The sequence below is a fragment of the Strix uralensis genome, chromosome 16 (genome assembly GCF_047716275.1).
Source record: "Strix uralensis isolate ZFMK-TIS-50842 chromosome 16, bStrUra1, whole genome shotgun sequence".
In the NCBI taxonomy this organism is placed as follows: Eukaryota; Metazoa; Chordata; class Aves; order Strigiformes; family Strigidae; genus Strix; species Strix uralensis.
Genome location: NC_133987.1, coordinates 19,673,824 through 19,698,079, shown reverse-complemented (window position 1 = coordinate 19,698,079; position 24,256 = coordinate 19,673,824). Strand labels below are relative to the sequence as shown.

General features: G+C 55.1%; 2 protein-coding genes across 4 annotated transcripts; both read right to left on the bottom strand.

Moving 5' to 3' along the window:
* Window positions 1–1,846: 1,846 nt before the first annotated feature.
* MRPL28 (mitochondrial ribosomal protein L28) lies at window positions 1,847–5,498 on the bottom strand. The gene is made up of 5 exons (XM_074885559.1): window positions 5,171–5,498; window positions 4,781–4,933; window positions 4,318–4,452; window positions 3,563–3,649; window positions 1,847–2,619 (listed from the first exon to the last, which is right to left on the bottom strand). Exons 1-5 carry the CDS (start codon window positions 5,456–5,458, stop codon window positions 2,542–2,544), a joined length of 741 nt encoding a protein of 246 aa, XP_074741660.1. The 5' UTR covers window positions 5,459–5,498; the 3' UTR covers window positions 1,847–2,541.
* Window positions 5,499–5,658: 160 nt separating this feature from the next.
* Window positions 5,659–23,062, bottom strand: PGAP6 (post-GPI attachment to proteins 6). 3 transcript variants are annotated; one of them, XM_074885556.1, is made up of 13 exons: window positions 22,915–23,062; window positions 18,641–18,818; window positions 16,877–17,084; window positions 16,657–16,790; window positions 15,748–16,013; window positions 14,230–14,555; window positions 13,366–13,459; window positions 12,685–12,808; window positions 11,873–12,009; window positions 9,672–9,850; window positions 9,036–9,182; window positions 8,519–8,635; window positions 5,659–7,994 (listed from the first exon to the last, which is right to left on the bottom strand). In XM_074885556.1, the coding sequence occupies exons 1-13, from the start codon at window positions 23,009–23,011 to the stop codon at window positions 7,698–7,700; spliced, it is 2,304 nt and encodes a 767-aa protein (XP_074741657.1). In that variant the 5' UTR covers window positions 23,012–23,062; the 3' UTR covers window positions 5,659–7,697. The 3 variants fall into 3 exon arrangements, with proteins under 3 accessions (XP_074741657.1, XP_074741659.1, XP_074741658.1); XM_074885558.1 differs by lacking the exon at window positions 22,915–23,062 and adding an exon at window positions 22,250–22,801; XM_074885557.1 differs by lacking the exon at window positions 22,915–23,062 and adding an exon at window positions 17,538–18,471 and having other exon boundaries at window positions 18,641–18,724.
* Window positions 23,063–24,256: the final 1,194 nt, after the last annotated feature.

The window sequence follows — 24,256 nt, the reverse complement described above, 5'->3', positions numbered from 1 at the left end:
CTATTCCTCCTCCTCCTCAAAGTGACCTGGCTGGCAGTATCACAGCCCAACTACCCCAAATGCTGCGCAGGGGCTCCCTTCCCTCCTCGAGACAGTTGCTACTCTGCTTAGCTGAAGGGCAAGCCAGGCCCGCACACTTGCAACTTGGCTTTCTCTGAAGCTGCAGCACCCCTGGTCCGCAAACAGTTTCCACTTTTCTTCAAGTCAGCAGAGTATCTCCATGAGAGAGTGTCCTTGGGGGGAAGCTCCCAGCCACATCCAACACAGGTGTAGGGAAAGGAGCAAAGGGAAGGTTTCTCAGCAAAGGCAGGATGAAAGAATGGAGGGCTCCAACTCAGAAGTTAGGATTAACCACATCTCCAGTAGCTTTCCCCCTCGGAGAAGCTCCTATTGCACGCTTGCAGTGCCCCTGTTAGCACCCCCCGCCCCCAGCGGGACAGGAGCTCTCCCCCAAGTCTGGCTGAAAGCTCCTGCTACCCCTCATCACCCACAAACCTTCCCGAGGCAGCAGATCCTGCAGACCGGGCATGCACGATGGGCAGCACTGAAGAACAGAGTCAACTTCAAGGACAGGCAATACCAGCCGTGCAGCCAGAGCTCTCCCCAAGAGATACGGCACCACGCAACTGGAAGCTAATTTTACATAACTAAAACCTACTAGCCCCAAGGACAGAGAAGGAGCTGATAATTGCCTGCTCAGCCAGCCCAAACAGCCCCCTCACTGCCGAGGAGCTGTGAGGCACTCGGGGACCCCCAGCCAGACCCGCACTGGCACATTCCAGTAAAGCCACGGAGGGGGGCCGGGACAGAGGCACAGTGTGGAGCTTTGCTCAGAGCCGCATTAAAATGCATGAGCTGTGCTAGCCTTAATGATGAGCAGAGCTGTCAAACAAGGAGCTTGTCCCAGCTAATTATCTCTAACGAGGGCAGAGTGTCAGGGTCCCTGAGGAGCTGGGCAGCAGCTTCCCACTCAGCTCAGTTGCAGAAGAGGGAGAAGATAAGCAAATGTCATTGTGCTGGCCCAGCTACAAAATCATTAATTAGGCAAATGTGACCTTCTGTGCCAGTTTGCTCTTGAGAGCCTGGACTCGCCTGAGCCAAGACATACAGGCAGGCTGGAAACACACCAGCTTTTGCCACCCAACCCATCCCCTGCAGCATGGAGCCTCCTGTGCCTGTGGAGAGACAGCACAGCCCCAGTCTGGCAGCCCCTGACCAACCAGCCCTACCATCAGGGGCTGCACAGCTGTGCCACACTCACCTGGGGGCCCAAACACCCCTTGCAAGGGCTCCAACCCATTCCCTGACCCAAAAAGCAGCAATGAAGTCTGGTCTTCACGAAACACCACCATTTAAATCGCATTCACCTCAACCACCTCCCTCATCCCTGGACACCCAGTACTGCCCTGCAATGGCTCTGTGCCTACCCAGCGACCACCTCTGCAGCACCTCATCCCCAAATCTTTAAGGCAGACGTTAAGGCACTGGGAATTTCCACTCCCCTGTGGTCCTCCTCCATTCCAGTGCAGAGGGGACCAGCTGCATGCTGCTCTACAAGCCCAGTTTCTCTCTCATCATGGGTCTTGTGGCTCAGAAACAGACAGTACACTTGCCGTTACGTGCTAGCGAGGGGGAGCACGTCTCATCCCAAGACATGGTGAAGGTGAAGTCTCTTCTGGGGGTAAGTGACAATCCAGAGATATGGCTCACACGAGGTCCATCCTGCAAGCTCTGTGCTTGTCCCTCACCTCAGTGCTGAGGGGAAAGGGAGGAGAGGCTGGTTTTTCTCTAGCCAGAAACCCACTGCAGGAGCACGAAGCTTAAGGACGACACCAGTGACACACAGCACTGTTCGCTAGCGTGTAATTATGGTAAATGCTTTTCAGTCCCTTGTTGCCAGACAGGAGCAAATGCTTCAACACCCACTTCAACTACATTTTTACGAAATAAAAAGATTTCAAAGTCACCAATTTCAAACAGAAACAGTGCTGGAACCACGCAAGGGGTCAGAGTGAGCTGTAGGGCCAGTGACTGCAGCCGGGGAGTTCAGCCCGTGCTGGCAGGCACCGCCTGAGGCTGGGGGTTCGGGGTCACACTTTGGGGGCACAGTCACCTCTGCTGCAGAAGGCTGGGGATTGATCTAAGTTACACCACCACTGTGTCTCACAGTCCCTGCTATAATACACTAATGAGCAATGAGTACCAGAGAAAAATTTACTGATATTCATTCCCAGAAAGCATGTTCATTTTACATCATGATCAAGCTCTCAACAGCAGCCAACTACTTGTACAGGCAGAAGAATGACATGAAGTCAGTCTTACAAGAACACTTTGAGGCCACAGGCCAGAAATTCTTTCCTCAACCCACAGGAATGGTTCCTCACTGAATTTAGGCTGTTGTTAGACTTCAATAACTGCAACATGCTCCTGGGCATGCTCATCATGCATCCCCTTCCACACAAGCGTGGTTCAGACAGAAGACTCACTGAACCCCATAGCCTGATCTGCAGCAGGGCTTTTGCTCCAAAGGTTTCTTTCCTTCTACTGCTTCTGCAGTGCCTGTTCTTTCAGTTGGTTGACGAGCTCTTCAGCATACACCTTAAAGAGTGGGACAGGGTCCTGAAACAAAGCAGAAGATAAACCACTTAAAAGGAGTGAACCTGAGCAGCACCAAGGGGTGAAGCCTAATGGAGAGCCCAGGGAGTTAGTGCTGAGGGAGTGCTAACAGTTAAAACCAGAGGAAGATGCAAACGGGGTTTTTTTCAGTGGCTGAACAAGTCAACCTGCTTTGCTGCTCCTCCAGACACAGCTGCTGCTCAGCTCTGTAACACTGCCTCAAAGATGACAGGCACCTGTGTGGGACATTCATCAGCTTTCTCAGTTCTGCCTGCAGATAAGAATCATCAGTAGCTCCCAGGGATCCCTTTTCTTCTAAAAATGCTTCCCTCCCTCCTCACACTGCCCTCTATCAGAGCTGTACCGAAGCATGTTGGGGGAACACACCCCTTGAAGAAGCTGGAGCCCCACAGGGTTCAGGGCCCAGCACTACCTCATGCAGTCAGTGCTCCCGACCTTTCGTTCCTGCTGCAGCCAAAACCAGAGCAAACAGATCTGGGAGAAACATCATCAAGTGACCCCAGCACCCCAGGAAGCCCTTTTGCCTCAGCAGCTCTCTGGTGAACCCTCCTCTGCATATAGCCTCTAACAAGTGAGCTGCAGCGACAGAGGGTCACTGACTGCGCGGGCCGTGAGCTTGTATCCACATGTCCCAAAGCACACGTACAGCAGGCGGCAACCAAAGGCAAAGATGTTCACACAGCACAGCACGAGTTATGAGCCATCCCCCTAAATATCTCTCCCTTGATTGGGGGATCTAGTTTATGGTGCGCTTTAACCTAGTCCCAGGTTTTGGGCACCCAATTTTAACCAGGTTCATGTGGCTGTTCGGAGTTCCGGAGCACCACTTCCATCACCCCGGAGTGCTCAGGCTGTCACATCAGCTGGATGTGCAGCCTAATATAGCTAAGACACCTTGGTGCTAAGCATTGTCTCAGAAACTCACCTTTTTTTCTAGAAGCCTCTGTTTTTCTATTGCTTCTTCTAAACTCAAGCCAACCCACTCAGCTTCTTCTTCTGGGATCGCAAATTCCTGTGATAAAAGAAGGAGCAGGTGGTACAGTCTTTCCAGGTGATGCAAATCCTCTCCATGCCCAACTCACACAAACATGTGATCTAGTAGGAACGTTACTATAGACAAATCTTAAAACACTGTTCCCTCTTTTCTGGCAACCAAAGTCCACTTCCCTTCTCTCCTCTTTCCTTAGCGAGGCTCCTATTTTCTTTGATCGGCCATGTGTGTTGCTGTGTCTCTCCTTTGTGTAGTTCTGGGGTTGTTTCTCCACACAACTCCACGGACCATGGATGCTGGTGGTGTTTCTACGTTGGCAACCATCACCAGCTGCACAGAACTAAACCGCACACAGGCAGTCTGGACTCCTCGCTGCAGCATCAGCACAAATTCTTGCTGCTGTCAACAGTGCCAGCTCCTATCAGTGCTTATTGCAGACCCTTGCTGACCTGGATCACAGCAAAAATACATGCTTTTGTCTTCCTAAATGATCAGTACAGAAATTAGCAGCCCACAGAGAGACAAGAAAAACCTGATAAATGATGTTTAGATCTTCTCTACCTATACCCTTAACACAGGAGCATTAACACCGGTTTGTGCTGTGACAGGGTGGTTAGGGCATTATAGTCTGGACAACCAGCAAACATCACTGCAGACACCAGGGCAAGAACTGCAGGCCAGGCACCCACCTGGTACTTATTATAGATGGCCTCTCTTCTGGCTGGATCATCAGGATGCAGTTTAGGATCCCGCCGTGCAAGTCGCAGCAGCATTGTTCGCTTCAAATCCATCCCAAGCTTCGAGCACATATCGGCTTTTGGAGTCTGGAGAGATAAAGTCTGGTGTTAAACTGCACCAAGAGACCCGCTGCCAGAGAACACGTCAGCCTATCAGCACATAGACAACACTGGCAGTTTATCCACGTGCTGTAGAGGCTCTCAGGTCACATGTTATGAAAGGGAAAGATCTCTTGGATTTATGCTACAGCTGAGTGTGGTTCTGATCTGTAATACCGAGGGCTCCAATCAAGCTTCGGACTGGCACTAATACATTAACAGCAGCCCCCGGGCAAGGGCAGCGTGGGCGCAGACCTGCCCCACGGCGGCCGCTGCTCAGCGAGTCCCGCCAGCCCCGCTGGGCGCAGGGCCTCACCTTGAGGATGTAGAAGTCAAAGCCGTAGGCCTCGTCGATGAGGTCCAGCGTCCGCATGGTGACGGTGATGGTCAGCGTAGCGTCGAGGATCTCGCTGTAGAACTGCCGGTTAAAGAGCTGCGGCTTCCACGTCTTGGGCAGCCTGGTGGAGAGCTGGGCAGAGACCGGCGGTCAGGGCCCGGGGACGCGGCCCTCCCCGGGGGGTGCTGCTGCCCGCCCGGATGGACCGAGGCCGCACCAGGAGCCGGGGGGGCCGCCTGAGCCGCGCCCCGGTGACGCAGGGTGAGAGGGAGGCCGCTGCCGGCAGGCCCTGGTCGCCCGGGATCCCCGCGCGGGGCACCGCCGGCTCGACAACACCGGCCTGGGGTAAGGAAAGACCGGAGCGCTCACCTTGTCGTTGCGCGCATATCGGAAGCCGCGGATCCAGCCCTCGCCGCCCCAGAGCCCCTCGTGGGCAGCGGGCGGCAGGTACACCGGCACCGGCACGTCCTGCACGCGCTCCCGCTCCCCGGTGCGCGGGTTCCGCCGGTAGCGCACGCCCAGCGGCCGCCAGTGCACGGGCGTAGGCGGCGTCTCGTCCTGCAGCGCCGCCAGGTAGTGCTGCGGCAGCCGCGCACAGATGCCCTCCTGCAGCCGCAGCGCGGGCCAGACCCGCGGCGCGTACCGGTGCAGCGGCATCGCCCGCCCGCCCGCCGTCCCCCGCTTCCGCTTCCGCTCCCGCTCCCAGCGGCCACCGCGGCCGGAAGCGGAGCCGCCTCCGATTGGCTGGCGCGGAGGGGCCGCAGGGACGACGACGACGGCGGCCGGCAGGAGCCGCGCCGCGCCCGCGTTTCGCCCGCAGCCGGCCCCGCTCCTGCCCCATGCCCAGCCGCCACGTGTTTGCCCTCAAATACCATTACCTTTATTAAATTATAAAACTGTAAGCTTTAAAATTTACCATATAAAATAATCACAGGTATTAACAGCAAAGAAAAAACAAAACAAAACAACCCACAACCTTTTTTTTTTTTTTCCCCCAGACACAGGAATTCGCTCAGATTTTACCCAAAATAATTAACACCCCCCCACCCCCCCGGCACCTAACACAACCTTGTGCCAGGGCCAACAGTCGCAGGGGTGGAGGACAAAAGCAGAATTTCAACAATCAAACACAAAATAAACAATCACGTTAGCGGGATTTCTCGCCCCAAAGCTTCTCCTGCCTGGCAGCGGAGGCCCCTGAAGGCAGAGCAATTATTGCTTTCTCTGGGAACCGCGGCCTGCTGCGGGCCGCACGGCCACAGTGCCGGGGCTGCAACGCCGCTGTGCAAACCGAGACGGGGAGGGGGGGAAAGTGCCTAAAAGTGATAAAAGTTTGAGGAAGCCCTGAGGGCCCCGCGTCCCCCCTTCCCGCCCTGCTGCCGTGGGTGGCAGCAGCCAAAGGAAACGCGGGGGACGTGGGGACGACAGCGCTGGGCACAGGCGAGTGCTCTTCGCTCGTCCTGCATCTGTTTAAAAAGTCGGAGTTTGCAGAGGAAGGGGAGGCAGAGGGATAAAGTGCAGAGCTGAGCAGAAGGCTGGGCACTCCTCAAAGCAAAGAAATAACCTGGAGGCAATTCCTTCATTAATAGCTCATTCCTCCCCAAAGCCACCTGAGGAGGGGCTCCCAGCAGCACACACCAGACCAACCACAGCTGGAATAAACCAGCAAGAAACGATGTATTTGAGCCCTTATCTATAGACTGAGGATGGGCAAAGACAACTTTCCTGGTTGCCAAGTTTCTGCCCTTGCTTTCTGATGCCTGTGTGCCCTATAGTAAGGCTAAGGTGAGACAGATGCTGCAAAGGAGACTGTAGCCATCTGGGGAGCCCGTGGTGATGCTCCTGGCTGGGGTGGGACATCGCTGGTGGCCTCAGATCGGCCATGACTCCGCAGCACATTCAGCCTCTGAGGCACAGCAGGCCGGAGGAGCAGGGGGTGCGCAGCTCAGACACCATCCTGGCCCACCTACACTGCCCCAGGCAGATCTGTACACATGCCAAACCCACAAAAGGGAGGAAGACAATGAATACCTGAACATCGAGAGAGGAAGAGGACAGCACAGCAGCTTGGCTCCTTCCAGATGAGCTAAGAGGGCTAAAGTTAAACTTAAACTAAACCCTGCACTGCTGGGGGTTTCACAGCTCTGGGCAAGATGCTACTGATGCCTCTTGCATGTCCCCACACGGGGTTTTTTCACATTCCTGCCAAGTCTGATCCTGAACACTGGGCCCAAGTCTGAGCCTCATTTTCCTCCCCGCCTCCCACCCCCCACCCTGAATCAGGAATAGGTAAGAGCAGCACCGCCTGTTTCACAGGGAGAGAGGCTCCAGACCCCCATGGAGACAGTGGCCAAGGGCCCAGCACACGCCAAGATCAGCTCCTTCCCTCCCCACCAGCACCAAGGGCATGCAGCATCATTTGCCGCCCCCCCCAGATCAGAAGAAACCCGTTCTCTTCGGTTCAAATGCTGATTGCAGGATGGCAGGGGAAATCCCCATCCCAGAGCCCTCTGCTAGGACACGGGGTGCAGGGAAGAGCCCAGCAGCCAAAGCCCTGGATCCAGCTCAGCGTGGGCTATGCCCAAGCCTCACGGACGCAGCAGGAGGGGAAGAAGGGTTGGCGATTTCCCCCAGGGCCATGTGGAGCTGGGGGACAGGCTATTCCTTGATCTAGAACCATGAAGAGCCTGACCCATCCCAGCAGAAAAGCAGAGGTGGCCTCAAACTTGCCTTCACAAGATAAGCGCACCATTTTCGTCTTTAAACCCGGTTCATACTGCGCTCTCCCAGTCAGTGAATGAGCACGTAAGAGGATTGCCAATGTGCGAGAGCGGGGCAGCCCAGGCAAAGTGCAACCTCACCAGCCCTCCACCTCTGCGACCGGGAGCCAAGCAGTTCAGGTGACAGCATAGAGCTCCTCACGGTCATTCTGGCAGATCTGATAGCGACAAGTGAGCTTCTGTGACCAAGCCCAGGGCTTCTTATGCTTGTCCCGGGGAGGAAGCAGGAAAGCAACGCTGCAAGCCACCAGCACGTGCCAGATGCTGTGGGTGTAGTAGTAGTTCTCATTGGTTTCCATGAATGCATATACTGAGATGGCAATGAAAGCCAAGGTGATCCCTGGGAGGAGGTAGAAAACCCAGCGCTTCCACGAGGAGGGGTAGCAGTGTCTGCGCTTCACTCCGTGGTAAACCTGGAGGTATGAAAGCACAGAAGGGTTAAGCAGCCAACCAGAAGCTTAGGCAGGGGGAAAGAGGCAGCGCTGCCTGACCCAGGAGCACCTGCCTATCTCAGAGCAAGAGGCTGTGCCTGCTGCCCCTGAGAAATTCAGCCTCCCCGCTTCTTGGGCCCATCTCTGCTATGCAAGAGCCCCTGTCCAGCTGTGGCACCAAAGCCCAGCACGCCGAGGGCTGTGGTGATGCCACAGCTCCTGCCCAGGGCACAGGCAACAGCCAGCCATTCTGGGACAACACTCCAGCCACAGGCATGCTCTCAACTGCAGCAGACAGACTCTGCCAAGACCCTTAACTGAGGGATTTCTCAGCTACTGGAGGGATGGAAGGTGAATCCCTTGCCCTGCCCTCCCCCTCTACCTGGGTGTTTGAAGGAGATCAAGCCCTGCCTGTGGATCAGCTGGAGTCTGGGGTCTGCTCTGCTACCATCATTCCCTGGAGGGGAGCTAAGGGTAGCAGGTCCTGTCTGGCTGCCCTTACTTACCCACGCTGCAATCATGATGACGAGGGCAAAGAGACAGGGACCCATCATGTTCCACACCCCTCTGCGGTCCAGCTGCAGGGACATGGCAATTAACAGGGTCCCCAAGATGAAAAGGACCTGGGAATGAGACACCACCAGTACTATCAGCACCTCATCTGCTGCCAAAGCACAGCCAACCATGCCAGAGGTAGGGAGGGCCTCGCCTCCTGGCCACCCAGCCCCACATGCATGCAGGACTCAGGAGCACCACCTTCAGAAGGAGAAATCAGAGGACCCACAAACCTTTCCCACAAATCTTAGTCCCTTCAGCCCCAGTCCCGACAAGCACACACGTTCATTATCCTGGGACAAAACAACCCACTGGTTTAAAAATCAGGGTGGCATTGGGTGACAAACAGGCTTTGTCACCAGGCTGGACTGTGTCATTAAAATACAGCTGTGAGAGGGCTCAGCACGGCCACCCGTGGCTTGGCTGGCTCAGGTCTGGCCCTGCTGCGCAGGGTTACCCAACACTCACGTATTTCAGGATCTTCTTCACCCGGGACATGCACAGGATCGTCACCCAGATGGACACCACAGAGCCCAAAAAGTCACAGTACTGTAGTGTGTCGTAGTCCATGATGCACATCACTGCAACACCTGGCTGGTCACACGCATGGTAGAACTAGAGCCGGGGACAAAAGCAAAGGCTAGCATGAATCCAGCAGCACCACACAGCTTTCTGGGAAGGAGAGGCAGGAAAAGGCTCAGCCCATGGCAGCCAGGACCCCTCCTGGCAGTGCCACCAGGAAGCTCCACCAAACCACCATGCCACTACGGAAAGCAGAGAGCAGCCATCAACCTGCACCCTTCTGTCAGCAGCTGAGAGCTCCTAGGACAGCACCCTTCAAGTGCTCAATGCTCCAACACCATCTCCCCTCCCTGGGGTCCCACCCCCAAATACGAGCACCCACAGCGTGCGTGGAAGAGCCCAGTGAAAATAATGTTTTTGCCAAACTCTGAAGGGGCAGGACATGGAAGCGCTTGTCCAATGATCCTAGAAGCATCTTGTGGAGCTTCAGGATGGACTGCTCCACTAAAGACTTCATTCTGATGCAGCATTTGTGATGCTCAGGGGGAGCTTGCAGGGGACCCAACAAAAGGCAATCCCTACCGTGGAGAAGAACATGGTGTAGGTGTAGACGGAGGCCTCCACCAGGTAGTAGCGATAAATAGCAACTGCTATTGCTGGCAGGAACATGAGGTTGCTCAGGGTTAGCAGGAGGGTGGCCAGGTTCTGCGCACCAACAGACTGGGCCTTGGTATCGTCCGTGCAGCTCCACCCGCCCCAACCTGTGGAGTGGAGAGGATCGTGTGGATCTCGCATGCCCTGCGTTGTCCTCCTGCAGCACCCAGCAGGAGCCTGGGATGCCTCAGAAACAGCAATCACAACCCAGGACTATCCCTGAGCCTCCTCTCCCTTGCTCCATCAGCCACTCACACTCCTGTTCTCAGGATGGTCTCATTACGTGCTCTGCTGGGGAAACTCTTGGGGAACCCCAGCAGAGCCCCATGTCTGCTCTGAGGACATCCCCCAGGTTGCTGCCACATAGCAGGGGCCATCCTATGTACAGTATGGGTCTGTCCAGCCTGGTACTTTTCATCCCTACAGTAACTCAACACACATGCTGCTTGAGGGTGATACATCAAGTGTTTGAGGCTCAGGTGCTGCGGATTGATGCTGTAAGCTGGGTGCAAGATCCCTAGATCCCAGGAACCAGGGTGGAGAATGGCCAACAGCACTGAGGAAGCCATTGGGCTCCTGTCCTACCACCTGTCACAGCAGGGCAAACTGCAGAGCCAGGGCAGATTGCTCTGGGCCTTGTCCAACTGAGTTTTGAAGATCTCCAAGGATGGAGACCTGGATACTGTGCAAAGCTGAACAATTCTACTGGAGGAAAATTTGTCGTCTTCGATTTAGCTGGAAGTTTCCTTGCTGCAACCTGTGGCTGGCCTCTTGACCTTTCCCTGTGCTCCCACAGAAGAGCCCAGCTCCAGGGTCCCTGTAACCCCTGGGGGCAGTGAAAGGTGTGATTCGATCCCCCTCCAACTCTTCTCCTCCTCCTCATGGTGACATCCACATCTGCACAGAACAGTGGGAGTGAAAATTTCCTAGAGGACAGTGCATGACACAGGGCACAATGCTCAGTCTGCTGAATGGATGCTAAGAACTGAGACAGTCTCCTATGAACATAAACCTGCCATATTTTTAAAATTTAAATTATTTTAATTCAACATTAGGACGCCCATGCCCTCCTTTTGGGGAAAGGAGGTCAGTCGCAGGCAGCCAGGGTATGTGCAGGCACTCCACGGTCAACAAGCAGAGTTAAAAGTAGCATCCATTCTACTACAGTGCCACTAGAAACCAAGCCAGCATCTTGGCCCCTTCTGCCGGCTCCCTGCCAGGCAGGGCCCAGGGAAGCTGCTCTCTCCAGTTTATTTCTGGGTCACAAATATGCAGATGGGGCATTTTGCTCCAAGCAATTCAGCAGAAAGCTGTCCTCAGCCTGATTCCCCAGTTCCCTTGGGGTGCTCTGTGCTTCCCAGAACCTGGCACCCCTCGGGGAAATTAGGATGCTGTCCTCCATCTCACTCCTCGCCCAGCATCAGCCCTGCAGCAGACAGCAGGGACGTCCTGGCTCAGGCCCAAAGCAGCAATGAACCACATTTTGCCTTGTCCTTCTTCTGAGAACAGGTACATGTACCCACCCAAGCACAGCAGAGCTATCATCTTCCCTACACCACTGACTCCCGCCCAGTCTTCTCATCCCATTAAGATAATTAGCAGCTGACTAGATGTTCCTCCTCCAGGGGCACCTCTGAGTCTAAGGGCTGGCCTGCATGCTGGCTCTTGGCAGGAGACAGAGCACCATGGCAAAGCACGGACAGGGACCGCAGCCCGGCCTCATCGCATCCTGTGTCAGGACCCTGCGTAACAAACTGCCCTGAAAGGCAGAGGCTCCAACACAGGCATTTTCAGGCAGCCCTGCCAACACCATGATCTCTCTAGGGATGCTCAGATGCACCTCTCCAAGCCCTGGAGAACTCCAAGCTGGAAGCAAAACGACCATTTCAGCAGAAAGTTGTCCTCAGCCTGATTCCCCATTTCCCCTGGGGCACTCTGTGCTTCCCAGGCACCCCTTGGGAAAGTCAGGGTGCTCTCAGAGAGGCCATCACGGGTGCTGAGGGCTCTCTGGGTAGGTGCTGCGACCCCAGGCTGCTCCTGGCAGCTGCGGCAGACCCCAAACACCACCACGGAAAAATGTGGCTTCGCCTTGGGGAGGACAGAAAAGCTTCCTAGGAAAACGCACTCACCAGCCTTGCAGCTGCAGCCAGCATAGAGGTAGCCGTGTCTTCTCAGGAGGCTGCACTGCCCGTACGGCCCACAGTCGTTGAAGCAGGGGGTGAGGTATGCAAAGACGGTCACTTTGGCTTCTGCGGCGTTACATTCACTGCAAGGAGAGCAGGTCGCGTTGGTAGCCCGGTCCTTCGGGGCAGCCCTGTGCCCAGGGAACACTCTGCTCCAGTGGGTCAGGCCACGCTCGTGCACGCAAGCTCCCCACTATTTCAGGATCTGCTCCATCCCTCCTAAGAGCTAGGAGCAGTCGTCTCCCTCTCCACTTGGACTGCCAAACTGATGTGCAGGTGGATGTCAGCTCTCCCCAGATCCCCATAGCAGACCCCTGTACCCAGGACCAGCATCACCAGCACTGTTTTACAGCATGTTTGGCCCCTTATGCAAGGAACCGTCAGGAAGGCAAACCACAGGAGTATGGGCATAGCTGCCTGCATCTCAGAGACCCCTCAAAGGAGTAACAGCAGCATTTTCATTTACCCATTTATCACCTCAAAAATCCACCTGGGGAAGGGGAAGCTCATCCAGGCAGGCTCTGCCATCTGCAGTCTGCACGAGATGTGCCAGCTTGGCAGCAGACATGCTGCTTGGGTGCTTGTGAGACAGCACGTCAGCACTGCCACCCACCCTCTGCAGCCACAGTTCAACTGCTACCAGGTGAGACAAGCCCATGGCATGGCAGTGAGGATGGGGGTTCAGTTTTGCTCATGCTAGCCAAGGGCAGTGGGATGCTCTGAACTGGCCCCAAGGCAGGACGACACACCAGACTCACCCCTGGCCCTTCGGGCAGATGAGCTGCAGGGAGAGGAACCAGTCATCTGTCTGCGGGTACAGGACAATCAGCATCGCTTCTGCAGAGGACGTGCTCACGCTCAGAGGGTAGCCCTGGAAGAAAGCTTAAAGAAAAGAGGGTGCTGTGCTGCGCCAAGACCAGGGAAGAAGGGCCCACAGCAATCCCAGGCTGAGACCAATTGCACAGGAATCAGATGTTCCTGTGGCTCCTTGCTTCCATCCTCAGGAGGCACCAGGGGGACGGAGAGGACCCTTGCTCCTGAGACCCTTGGTTTTTCTTTCATCTCAGCTCTTGGTACCTGCCTCGACAGTACAAGGCACCTGGAAGAGCCTGTTTGCTTGGCTAGTGCTCCAGTTCAGAGCTTAGCTTCTCTGCAATACATTGACCAATCCCAAACCTCCTGCCAACGAGGCTGGAAGAGCCCCAGCTGGTAAGCAGACCTTCCTTTGGTGGAGGCTAACTCCTGGTGCCAGACTAGCACCTGCACTTCAGCACCTCTGAGCATGTGCCAGCATGAGGATTTCAGGAGGGTTCATGCCAAAATCAGTTTCCCTGGGACATCCCACAAAGCCCTTAGTCAGTTAACAGCTGACGAGGTCTAAAAGCAAAGCCCCAAGTTGGTGTAGCTGAGCTGGCAGCGGGTGCCAGCATCTCTCATACCTGTGCTGCAGTTCTGTGTGGCAGTGAGGGACAGCACCGGCGAAGCAGCACTCACACACGCCACCACGGTGGCATTGCCCAGGCTCACGGACGTCTGTGCAAACAGAGCAGTGTCCCACGTCAGAGCGCCCTGATGCCACCCCCCTGCACAATTCATCTCCTGCCCACAGTATACAGGAGCAGCAGGTGAGAATAAACCCAGCAGATCAAATCACCCATCAATTCACCAGCTCTTTCTCTTCACTTCACCCTACCCTGCCCTGCCCTGCCCTGCATGCTGGCGGAAAGTCAGGAGAACCTCCCGGGGGGGCTGTGTGGCAGGGACTGCCACCCAGTTGGGACACTCACGAGCCCATCGCTTCAGCGTGAGCACAGGGTGGCAGAAGTCAGAGGCAGCAGGACATCAGGGCTGAGCCCTGCTCCATCCCTTGGGAAGGCAATAACCAGCCCTTGCGACAAGCTTCATTGTCAGAATTTCAGGGGGCTGATTTCAGGGTGTCACTGAAGGAGTCTGGGAATCAGCAACTCGGGCAGGAACATCCCTGGGTTTCCCTGCTCAGCCTCCTCTCCTGGTGGCAAGACGCCAGGCTCCCATGGAGGAGATGGCATTGCAAATGCTTCCCACTTCATCTCCTCTGTGTCACTGCCACCACACGCCAACAAGCTGTGGCATTTGAATTGGAGTTGGCAGGTGGGACACGCTGGAATTGGCTAGAACAGGCTCAGAGTGTTTTGTAACCACGAAAAAGAAAGGGAAATAGTCCCACTGGTACCTACAACCCCCGGAGTTTGCTGCCAAACCAGCCCAGTAGCAGGGACAAAGCCCTGCAAAGGGAAGACAATCCCATCCATCAGCCTCCGCACCTTGTTAAGCAGGAGACTGACCACGAGGGAACCCCCGCTGTCCATGCCAGTGTTCAGGTTGAGGAGGAGGAGGGTGGGGGAGACGGAGTGCACAGGCACGCTGGGACCGTTCAAGAGCCTGTAGCGCACAGACACCACATCCAGGTCCTCACGAACAACAGGCTGGTTCTGCAGACAGAAGCTCCTCTTGTTGGACACATTGCGTGAGGCTCCTGTAGGCAGAGTGGAGCTCCCTGCTGCTCCTGCGCTACCTGGTCTGGGACCAGCTTGGCTCTGGTTTAGGCTGCTGAAGTTAAGGAATGAACTTGTACTACCTGGTCTGCAAGCTGTAAAGCAAAAAAGGAGAGGAGTCAGCACAGCCAGGACTAGCACCTCATCCAGGCAGGGCCCCAGCAGCTCCAGACCTTCAAGTGATAGCACAAACTGGGGGTATTTCAGCTGGGTCAGGCCACAGTGTTGGCCACGGCCCCTGAAAGGCACCGTGAACTCTAGCATCAGCAGGTTGGGACACCGATGAAAGCCAGTGGGTGGAAGCAACCAGGAGCTGCGGGGAAGTGGAGTGGGAACAGAGGAAGGGATAACACACAGCATCCTAACATATCAGTGTACCCAGGGAGTATTCACTGGCCAGTGGCAGAGCACAGCACGTAGCTGTCCCATAACCACAGACTGCATAAAAGTCTCTACCAGCTCCCCAGATATAAGCAGACAAGGCTGAGCAGAAAAGAGAAGCTAATCCAATACAGCTACAGGCACAAGCCATCATGTCATGGCAGCTGGAGTCCCACAGCTGGAGCCTGTCCATCGCTCTCAGAGACTCTAGTGCTCCCCTCTAACACCTGAGCTACCAGTGCCAGGCCCTCAAGCACATGGAATGAGGCTCTCCTTTGAGGAAGAGATGGCAGAAACCCCAGTAGAATAAAACTTTTAAAAATGTACCTAGTTGGTGAGTTTCCAAGGCTCCAAGAGTCAAGCAGGAATCATGGTCATGTAATAAGAGAATGCAAAGATGCCTATCACAGCCATGAGGACCTTGTGACCTCCTGAGTCACAAGGTGCCACCTGAAATGGTGACATCCCCTCACTACAACCCAAGACATTACCCCAAGTAAACCTCTGTGAGATGGTTTCCTGTCTGTAGCCTGCTTATGGCCAATCAATAGTCAACATATCATTAGTCTGGTGCATCTATACAAAACTATTGTCCCCGTAAGATTTTAGGCCAGCCACTGCTTCCCAAACAGCTTTCAGAAAACACTATTGCTTCAGAGACCCTGAAATTTTCAGGCATTTCCCAACCAGGCAGCTCCAGTGAATATCACTCCTTGGGTGGACACTGGAGCCTTCACTTCTGATCCCAAAGCAACAACTAGGTCTCACCCCCAAGGTTATGCCCAGGCAACCAGCGCTCTAGGGAACGCAGGCCACTACTGCTAGCCACCCAAAGGCCCGAGAGAGACAGCAGACACAATGTTCTCTCTGCTCCTTCCCATAGGACTAGACAAAGTGGAAGCCCACCTGTGAATGAAGCCACCATCTCCACTGACACATTAGCATTGGCCGCACCAAGACTCTCCACCATGATCTGCAGCCACTTCTCCCAGGGAGGCGAATCCAGGGCCAGGCTGCAGTTTACATTCCCCGTGCAGGTGATGATCCTCTGGAAGGACTGAGGCAGCATGATGGAGCCCAGCACCACCCGCACAGTGCATGATTTTTGCTCGCTTGTCACACAGCTTCGCAGCTCAAACCGCATCCCTGCGGCGTGCTTGGGAACAAAGACCCTGCAGGAGGAGGGACCAGCACTTTGTAGAGCTTGTACTCTCAACACAAGCCAGCCATGACCCATCACAGTCCCCAGGGCTTTCTGGCACGAACTAGTGTCATGGTTTAACCCCAGAATATCAGTTGGTCAGTTGGGATCAGCTGTCCCAGCTGTGTCCCCCTCCAGCTTCTTGTGCACCCCCAGCCCACTCACTGGCGGGGCGGCGTGAGAAGCAGAAAAGGCCTCCACTCTGTATAAGCACTGCTGAGCAATAACAAAAACACCCTGTGTTATCAACACTGTTTTCAGCACAAATCCAAAACATAGCCCCATACCAGCTACCGTGAAGAAAATTAACTCTATCCCAACAAAAACCAGAACAACTAGATTGCCCTGGCTGGTGTTGTGAAAATCCTTCCCAAGGGAAACATCTCAAAGAACTAAAATTCCTGCAGCTGAACCTCTAAGAGGGAAGAGTCGAAGAAGGGTGCTCGTGCGTTCCCCCTGCAAATCCCACCACCGCAGGGAGCTCAGCAAACAGGCTTGGAGACCCCCCAGCTCCAGCCCCCCACGGGAACAACAGTGGCTTCCCCTAAGCAGCACCCATGGAAGATCCCACCCCACCATGGCCCCGAGTCTTTCCATCTGCTGCCCTCACTTACTTGACATGCAGTGGCTTAGCAGGTGAGACGATGGTTTGCAGCATGGCAACACCAGGCTCCAGAACAGGCATATCAGTGAGTCTGAGCACAAACATATCTGCCTGGAACATATAGGGGCATGGAGTGGAGAAACCCTGCAGGAGGGGAGAGCAGACGGGTCAGCTGTGGCGAGACGCACTGGGCAGAGTACGATGGCCAAGACCCTCACCAGGACCCTCACCTTCACTTCAATCCTGCCAGCAGCCTCAGGGAGATGGGCAGCGATGAACCAGTCTCCGGCAGCAGGGGTGGTGATGTTCACAAAGGTGGTGTTTTGCACAGCACTGCTCAGAGTGATGCTTATGTTATAGGAGGGACGGACAGTCGCATTTGCAGGAAAACGAGTGCCCAGTGGATTAATCACAGGAGGGGCTCCGTAGCGAAAGTGCCTGTGATACAGAATGCCAATAAATCGAGGGATGTAAAGACAGTGGCAAGATAAACTGGGATACAAACTCATCAGTGGGCACCCAGGTTGGCCTGGGATCGGAGAGGAAGCAGGCTGGAAAAACCCCACATTTTGAAGTGAACCACAAGAGCCATCATTTTCATCTGGCGATGACTGGCTTCTATTAGCTTATCCGGGATTTACTTAGCGATTGGTTTAACTTGACTGCTTATTAAGATAAGGATTTACATGGTTCCATCAGCCCTGAAAGCAAATTTCCACACTTAGTGAGGTTAAACCCCAGCTGCAAGACTACTCCTTTTTTATAACCATCAGCAAATTCCCCATATAGACTAAATCATCAACGAAGAGCTTTCATTTTCTAGCTAAGATCTGCATCTTCCCTATTTCCTCTCGCAAGGAGGGTGGGCAGACAGACTAGAAAGATACTTACCATGTGACTGACTTCAGTACACCAGCACTTCTGCTTTCCAGATAAGCAGCCCAATGTTTGAAGTAGCAGAAAAGCAGGCAGCTAAGTAACATGTGAGATATTTATTTGGGCAGCCAATTTGGCATTTAATTTGCTCGCTTTTGTACTACACTCCAACAGCACATAACAGGTCCAGCAAGCAAATGTGACAGGTGATCTGTTATTAACCCATTTGAGCTTAGCCCAAGAAATGAAGACCAGCCCAGCTATGGTTTAGCTGTTGGCTTGTCCCTCACGTCCCCAAACTACTGGGAACCTTTCTGGGAAGCAAAAAGTGGAAGATCATCTGTGCCAGGCTGCTCTGGAGCAACCAGTCTGTGTCCAGGACACACCAGGGAAATGCAAGCCAAGCAGCTTCAGTCACTTCTGAGACCTCTGTGGGGTGGGTGCCAGAGAGCCACGTGTCTCTATGGGCACAACTTGCCCAGGAAACTTGGTACCTTCCCAAGAGACAGCTCAAAGTCTTGCAAGTTTTTGACTTCAAATCCTCCAACAACTCAAGTACTGCTTTAAGCAGCATTTCTTTCACTGGCATTGAGTTTGCAATCTTCTCACGCTCTTGTGTCTGCAGGACTCAGCATTCCTCTCCTATCTCTGCTCCACACAGAGCCGCATCTCTCACAAAGTGTCCCCAGTCTCTTCAGTTCCTCTCTACTGGGGAATTTGTCCGTCTCCAGTCGGTTTGGGTCTTCTCAAGCCCCTTGCAGTCCTGCCACAGCCTTTGGTACCATGCGCAGGATCCTGCCAGGCACAGGAAGGTCCGGGAACACCTTTGCTCATGAGCAGCAACACCAGCCTTGCTGTGAAACTCTCTCCAGTGTTTCTAAGGTGTCTCTTTGACACCACATCTGATAGACAATCCCACATCCACTGGTAATGTGAACACAAAGTACTCCTACAGGTTTAAACACAGATTTAGTGCTAGTACATTAAGAAACTGGCTGCTGCAACTGGGGAACAGATGCCCTGCCTCCTACACCCAACCAACCACAGGCATGAGCAACAAGGACAAGAGAAGGACAGGAAGCCCCCATGGGCAAGCACCAGCACAGGGACATACGTACACTGTAATCTCCATGCTGGTGCACTCAGGTCCTTTCCCCCGGGATGCTTGCAGGAGCCAGCGAAGCAGCACAGTGTCTTCTGGCACATGGAAGTGGAAGAGCTTGGCGTTCCCATACCAGCTGTAGAAGGACAGCTTCTGTGCGCTCTGAGAGAAGTACTCGGAGACATACAGGGAGTCTGAAAGGGAGAGAGCATAGGAGTTGCTGGGGCGGCTGCTGGGGGCAGGCTACACCCACCCACAGAAGCACAGAGGAGTTCTAAGGCTGCTGGAGAGGAGCCCTGTGTGTCCCTGATTTCTCATCCCAGTCCCACTAGATACGTGGTGATCCACGTTGCTCCTCCAGTCAGAACCGTCCACACCCCCACTACAAAACCATCACCTGGAGCCAGAGAGCACTAAAAGATGCCTTAACTACACTCTGTGGGATGTGCTCTGAAGATCACAGATCACTGGAGACACAGAGGAGGAGGAAAAGGTCAGGAGGAAAAGTTGATGGCAAAAAAAAAAGGCAACAGAGTAGACAGCAGCAAACGCTGGGGCAAATGGTGCAGAGCAGATGGGTGCTGGTAGCGCAGGGGTGCTCTGGGCTCCAACAGCAGTTTAGGGTGCCAAAAGGCAAGAGCTGTGCCCTTGTCTGTCTCTGCTGAATGCACAGGCTGATGTTATCGCTCTTACCCAGCTCAGGATACACGTACCACACAACACACCGTCTTCCTATGACATGCAACGTGATGAAAATCCATGTGCTGCAAACCTAACTGTGCTTTCAGATGTACCTTCCAAAGTCTAAAGAGTTTCCTACCTGGAAGAAAGGCTGCTGGGATAGAGAGAACAGCCCTAGGGCAGGCTGAAAGCTCATGCAAGAGGACAACAGCTCGTCAGTCAAAGTGCCATCAGGGCTAGCTAGACTCTCCACCCATCCCTCTGCACAGCTATGCCTACAGATCCCCACTAGCCTGCTGATAATTTCACCTGCAAAATTACATATTGGTGTTATTGTTAGCACGAAACTAGCCAGACTGCACCTCAAGGATGGGAAAGAAACATCACACCAGGGTTGGGAAGGGGGTAAAACTGCACAGAGAGAGTGGAGCCAAGGCCATGCCACCCACCCAAAAACAAGGTTCATAAAACTCAGCAAGGGGGTAGAAGAATGTCTTCACATCTCTGCTGAGTCCTCCCAATGCTCCTTTCCTACTCTGGAATTCCCTGGAGTGGGGAGAAACCGCGGCAATTTTCAGACACAGGTTCCTCATTTCTATCGAGAATAAAGCGGCAAGTGTGGTTTAACTTTCCTTCCTCCAACGCTGCACAGGGTCTTGTTGGAAATACAGAGGACCCAATCGAGTTTAAGAAAGATGCCAAAGAAAGAGGAAAGCAGTCTTCAGGCAGGACCAGAGCCTTGGGACGTACTTCATGCCAAGAGGAACCTAATCCTAGCAGGAACTACGATTCATGCCCCAAAGGAGGATGCATGCTGGCCTGCACCCACGGTGCTGCAAAGACACAGGAATGGTAATCATGGGTTTAATTCCCTGGCAAATTACCAAGCCAAAGCCTCCGGGCATCCTGCAAACCCAACAGAGAAAGGAGGAAACAGGAAAGCAAGAAATACCAGCCATGCAAGCCAACTGGAGGATTCGCTGGTGGAGGAAGAGCGTGGCTGCCTCGCCTCACCGCAGGGGCTGCCCCGGTTGGGCACCCACAGGGTCCAGCCAGGGGAGCAGCACCTGCAGCACCTTAATGCACGGGGCCAGGCGAGGTCACCAGGAAGGCTGAGCCCCAGGCAGAACGGCAAGAAGTCCACAGCCTGTGGGCAGAGCCGTTCCGCTGCAGTCCACACGCCGGGGTTACGCTGCTCTCTAGGCCAGCAAGGAGCAGAGACCACAAAAGGGGCTTTTCAAGCAAATGCTCCCTGGCTGCAATGCCAACACAGTGCGTGGGCTATTACAGACAAGAGCTGGCTGCGATCCCCTACAAGCCCAGTTACATTTCACGCACAGGAGGTACAGAAGGGAGCAGTCTTTGATCAGCAGTGTCCATACCCCCAGCTGCACTCCGCACGCACATGGCACGTTCGTTTCTGGAAGTCCATGGAGATGTTTGGGCACAGGATGAGGGCAGACAGGGACACAAAGCATAATTAGAGCCTGGTCCTGCTCAGCGCAACAGGTCCTGTCAGACAACCTGCACGGGGATGAGCCCTCCTGCCTTGATATAAGCTTCTCCAACCCCCTGCATGGCCAACGGCCACGGTCACCACCCACCCAGCACGTCCTCATGAAGCTGAAGTGCAATTTGTGTGGTTTTTGGGGAGGAGAGGGCAGGCAGGCTGTAAAATTAAGAACTCAAGCAATCAGCAGCGCTATTTAAGGACTGGTCAATTATATGGAGCAAGCTTAAGCGCAGTGACAGGCCGAGGGCACGCAGGCAGACCTGCTCTGCCCACGCACTGCCTGTGACCAGGTTAGCAGCAGCTGTGGCTCTACCAACAAAACGCCAGCGTGGCCAAAGTCCGCTCACAAACAGCTTCTCGTGACAACAACCAGCCAAGCCCCCGCTCGCAGGCTTCACTGTGCTGGGCACCCGAGAGCTGGACCCAGGGAGGGGGCAAGCTGACTCCTGGGCACCTTCTGCCTCGGCTGACAAGGAAATACCACAGGCAGATAAACTGAATATCAGCAGAGAAAAGCCAGAAAGACAGGTCACCGCAGGCGAGGCGTGTGCTCCCGCAGCCCATTTGCATCAGGAGAGCGTCCTCTAGTACTTGCTGTGCTCTGTGTGTCTGTCTCTATTCAGTATGCTCTGCACCAGCATGGCAACACCTGGAAAGTCCCAATCAGCTGTCCCATGACGTTAAACAACCCTTTAAACTGAGAAAGGGAGTTGTCAAATGGATGTTGTTTCTATTCTCTCCCATACAGATTTCACATAAGCAGATCTCAAACATATTATGCAAAAACCAGAAGTGTTTTTGTGACAAGAAACAAAACACAGTAGAATCACAGATGCGCAGAAGAGACACGTAATTTGAATTTCAGAATAAAGAGCCACCTGCAATAGCTTGGATGTGTTGGTCCAAAGATGATCTCATGGTAGTTTTAGGAAATGATACCTTGCCTGCTGGTTTCAGGGCTTCCCATCAAAAGGATGAAGCCCTCATTTCAAAGCAGACGCTGTCTAAAGCTACAGAGATGGCGATCAGTCCGACTCAAGAAAAGACATGGCTATGTGGCAGGACGTTTGGCCCTTTATAATATAACAGAAACCCTCTTCCCTTAGCCCAGGTCAAAAATCTATCTATAGATGTTCCAGAAAGAGGACACCTTGCCCCTCTAGGGCTGATGTTCACTGGCTCCCAGACCTACCCCTCCGGAGGCATTCCCCCAGCCGGCGGGACGGCGCCAAGACAAACCAACCACGGCACCTCAAGCGCAGGGTAGCTCTCCAGGGCTGGGAACCCAGCTAGCAGGATGCCAGAGGAGGGTGGGCCTGGGGCAAAAGGCCACCTCACCCATGGGCTCCCCGGCACAGCCTCCGTGCTTCGCAGACGGTGGAAGTGATAACCACTGCCACCAGCCAATAGCCTCCGCCAGCACAAGCCTACCTCCGGGACGGGGTGAAGCTGGCAAACAACTTCACCTTCGCTTTCCACCACGGCACCCGCTGGCTGCCCCTCAGGAGGGGGAGGCGCGGGCTTCGGGGACCCCAGACCCCCACGAAGAGCATCCCACTGCTCTGCCAAAACCCCGGCTCCCACCCAGCTGCCTTGATGCACTGGAAATAAAATAACCTGAAAACAAAGCAAAACCAAGCAAAACAACCACCGCCGCCACAAACCCAGCAGAAACCCCTCTGGGTCCGGCCTGACCTCCCGCTGCTCTGCGGCGCCCGACACAAGGGCTGCTCCACCGCGGAGGGTTCACAGACCCCCCCCGAGCACCCAAATCACTCGGGAAATCACGAAGCCACCCCAAAGCCACCCCCGGCAGGAGCTGCGGGACTCAGACCAGCTCCCGGGGCTGCGCGGCAGACAAGTCCCCGCTCACTTTCACGTAAGCCGGTTGGTTTCCCACCGGCGCCTCTACCCTCCGGGACCCCGCCGGCCCCCGGTCGGGCCGCGGAGCCCCCCCCAGCCCGGCTCCTCTGCCAGCCGTGCCCCTCTGTCCCAGCCCTGGTCCCCGCGGAGCACCCCCGAACTGCCCCCGAGCACCTCCGCGGAGCATCCCCAAGCTGCCCCCGAGCCCCCCCCCATCCCCGGCCGGGACTCACCGGGGCCGGTGCGGTTGCCGCGGCCGGCGGGGAGCGCCAGGAGCTGCAGGAGCAGCAGCAGCAGCAGCCGCAGCGGCGGCCCGGCTCCCCCCGCCATGGCCGCCCGGCGCTATCCCGGCATCGCCGCCCGCCGCCCGCCCCGCAGCGCCATCGCCGCCGCCGCCACCGCCCGCTTCCGCCGGCCCGCCCCGCCCCGGCCCGCCCCCGGCGGAACCACCGCCCCCGGGGCCGCCGCTGCCCCCGGGGAACCCGGGACGGGCGTGGGGACCCCCAGTCTCGGGGCAGCCCTGGGACCCCCGCGATGAACCTGGGACCCGGGGCTGTCCGCAGAGCGCAGTAACCTTGGGGTGCTCGGGGACAAGCCTGGAGCTTGCGGGTGCTCAGATCCTGGGGGAGACCCGGCACAGACCTGGGGGACCACCCCCCCCACCCCCCCCCGTCCTGGGGAACCTCCGGGATAAGTTTGGGGACCCCCGTGATCCTGGGGAAGTCCTATCAGCACCCCAAGACCCCAGATAAGCCCAAGGAGCCCTGTGACCCAGAGACCTGAGACAGTCGTGGGGTTCCCCGGCACCCCGATACTCCAGGAGGTCCCTGAAAGCCCCGGGAGAGTGACCTTGGGGAGGGGCTCAAAACCCCGGGAGCACCCCGGTCCCGTGGGAGAGGGCCCTGGGGAAATGGGGGTGCCGGGGTACTGGAACCGGGCTGCTGCCACGGCAGGCAGGAGCTTCTCAGTGCCGTGAAGGCAAGGTAAGATGGTAATTTAGGATCAGTTTAATCTGAAATCACAAACATTAATGTGCCTCAGTCATAACCAAACAGCCCACCATACCCTAGCTCAGCGCAGAAATTTTTGGGGAGGCTCAGCCCTTCCATCTATCTGAAGGGTGGTTTTACACGTGTTCCTAGAAAGTCCGATTGCCTTCTCAGCCCTCACACATCTGCCACATTCACAGGACTCGTAGGGGATGTGGCTGTCACAGGAACGCGCAACTCACTCTCTGATTTGGACTTCAAAAGAGCCAAGGATCTTCCCTCTAACGCACCTTGTCTTCGGGATACCTTCTGACACGTTTGTGTTCTCCACAAGAATAATCCACTCTGGACAGAGTTCCTGCTCAGGCAAAAATCCCACCACTTGCTTACAGGTCAGCTTGGCTGAGGACTTCAGACCTTTTTCCAGTCAACCACAAACTCCCTGAAGATGGACTTTCTACTTCAGAAGCTCAAAATCTTTTCTTCTTCCTTTCACAGACCTGATACACTTCTGATAAGTTTATTAGATATGGGAAGGAAATCCCCTAGGGAAGAGACAGTCATTTTCTAGGGGCTCTGACATCAC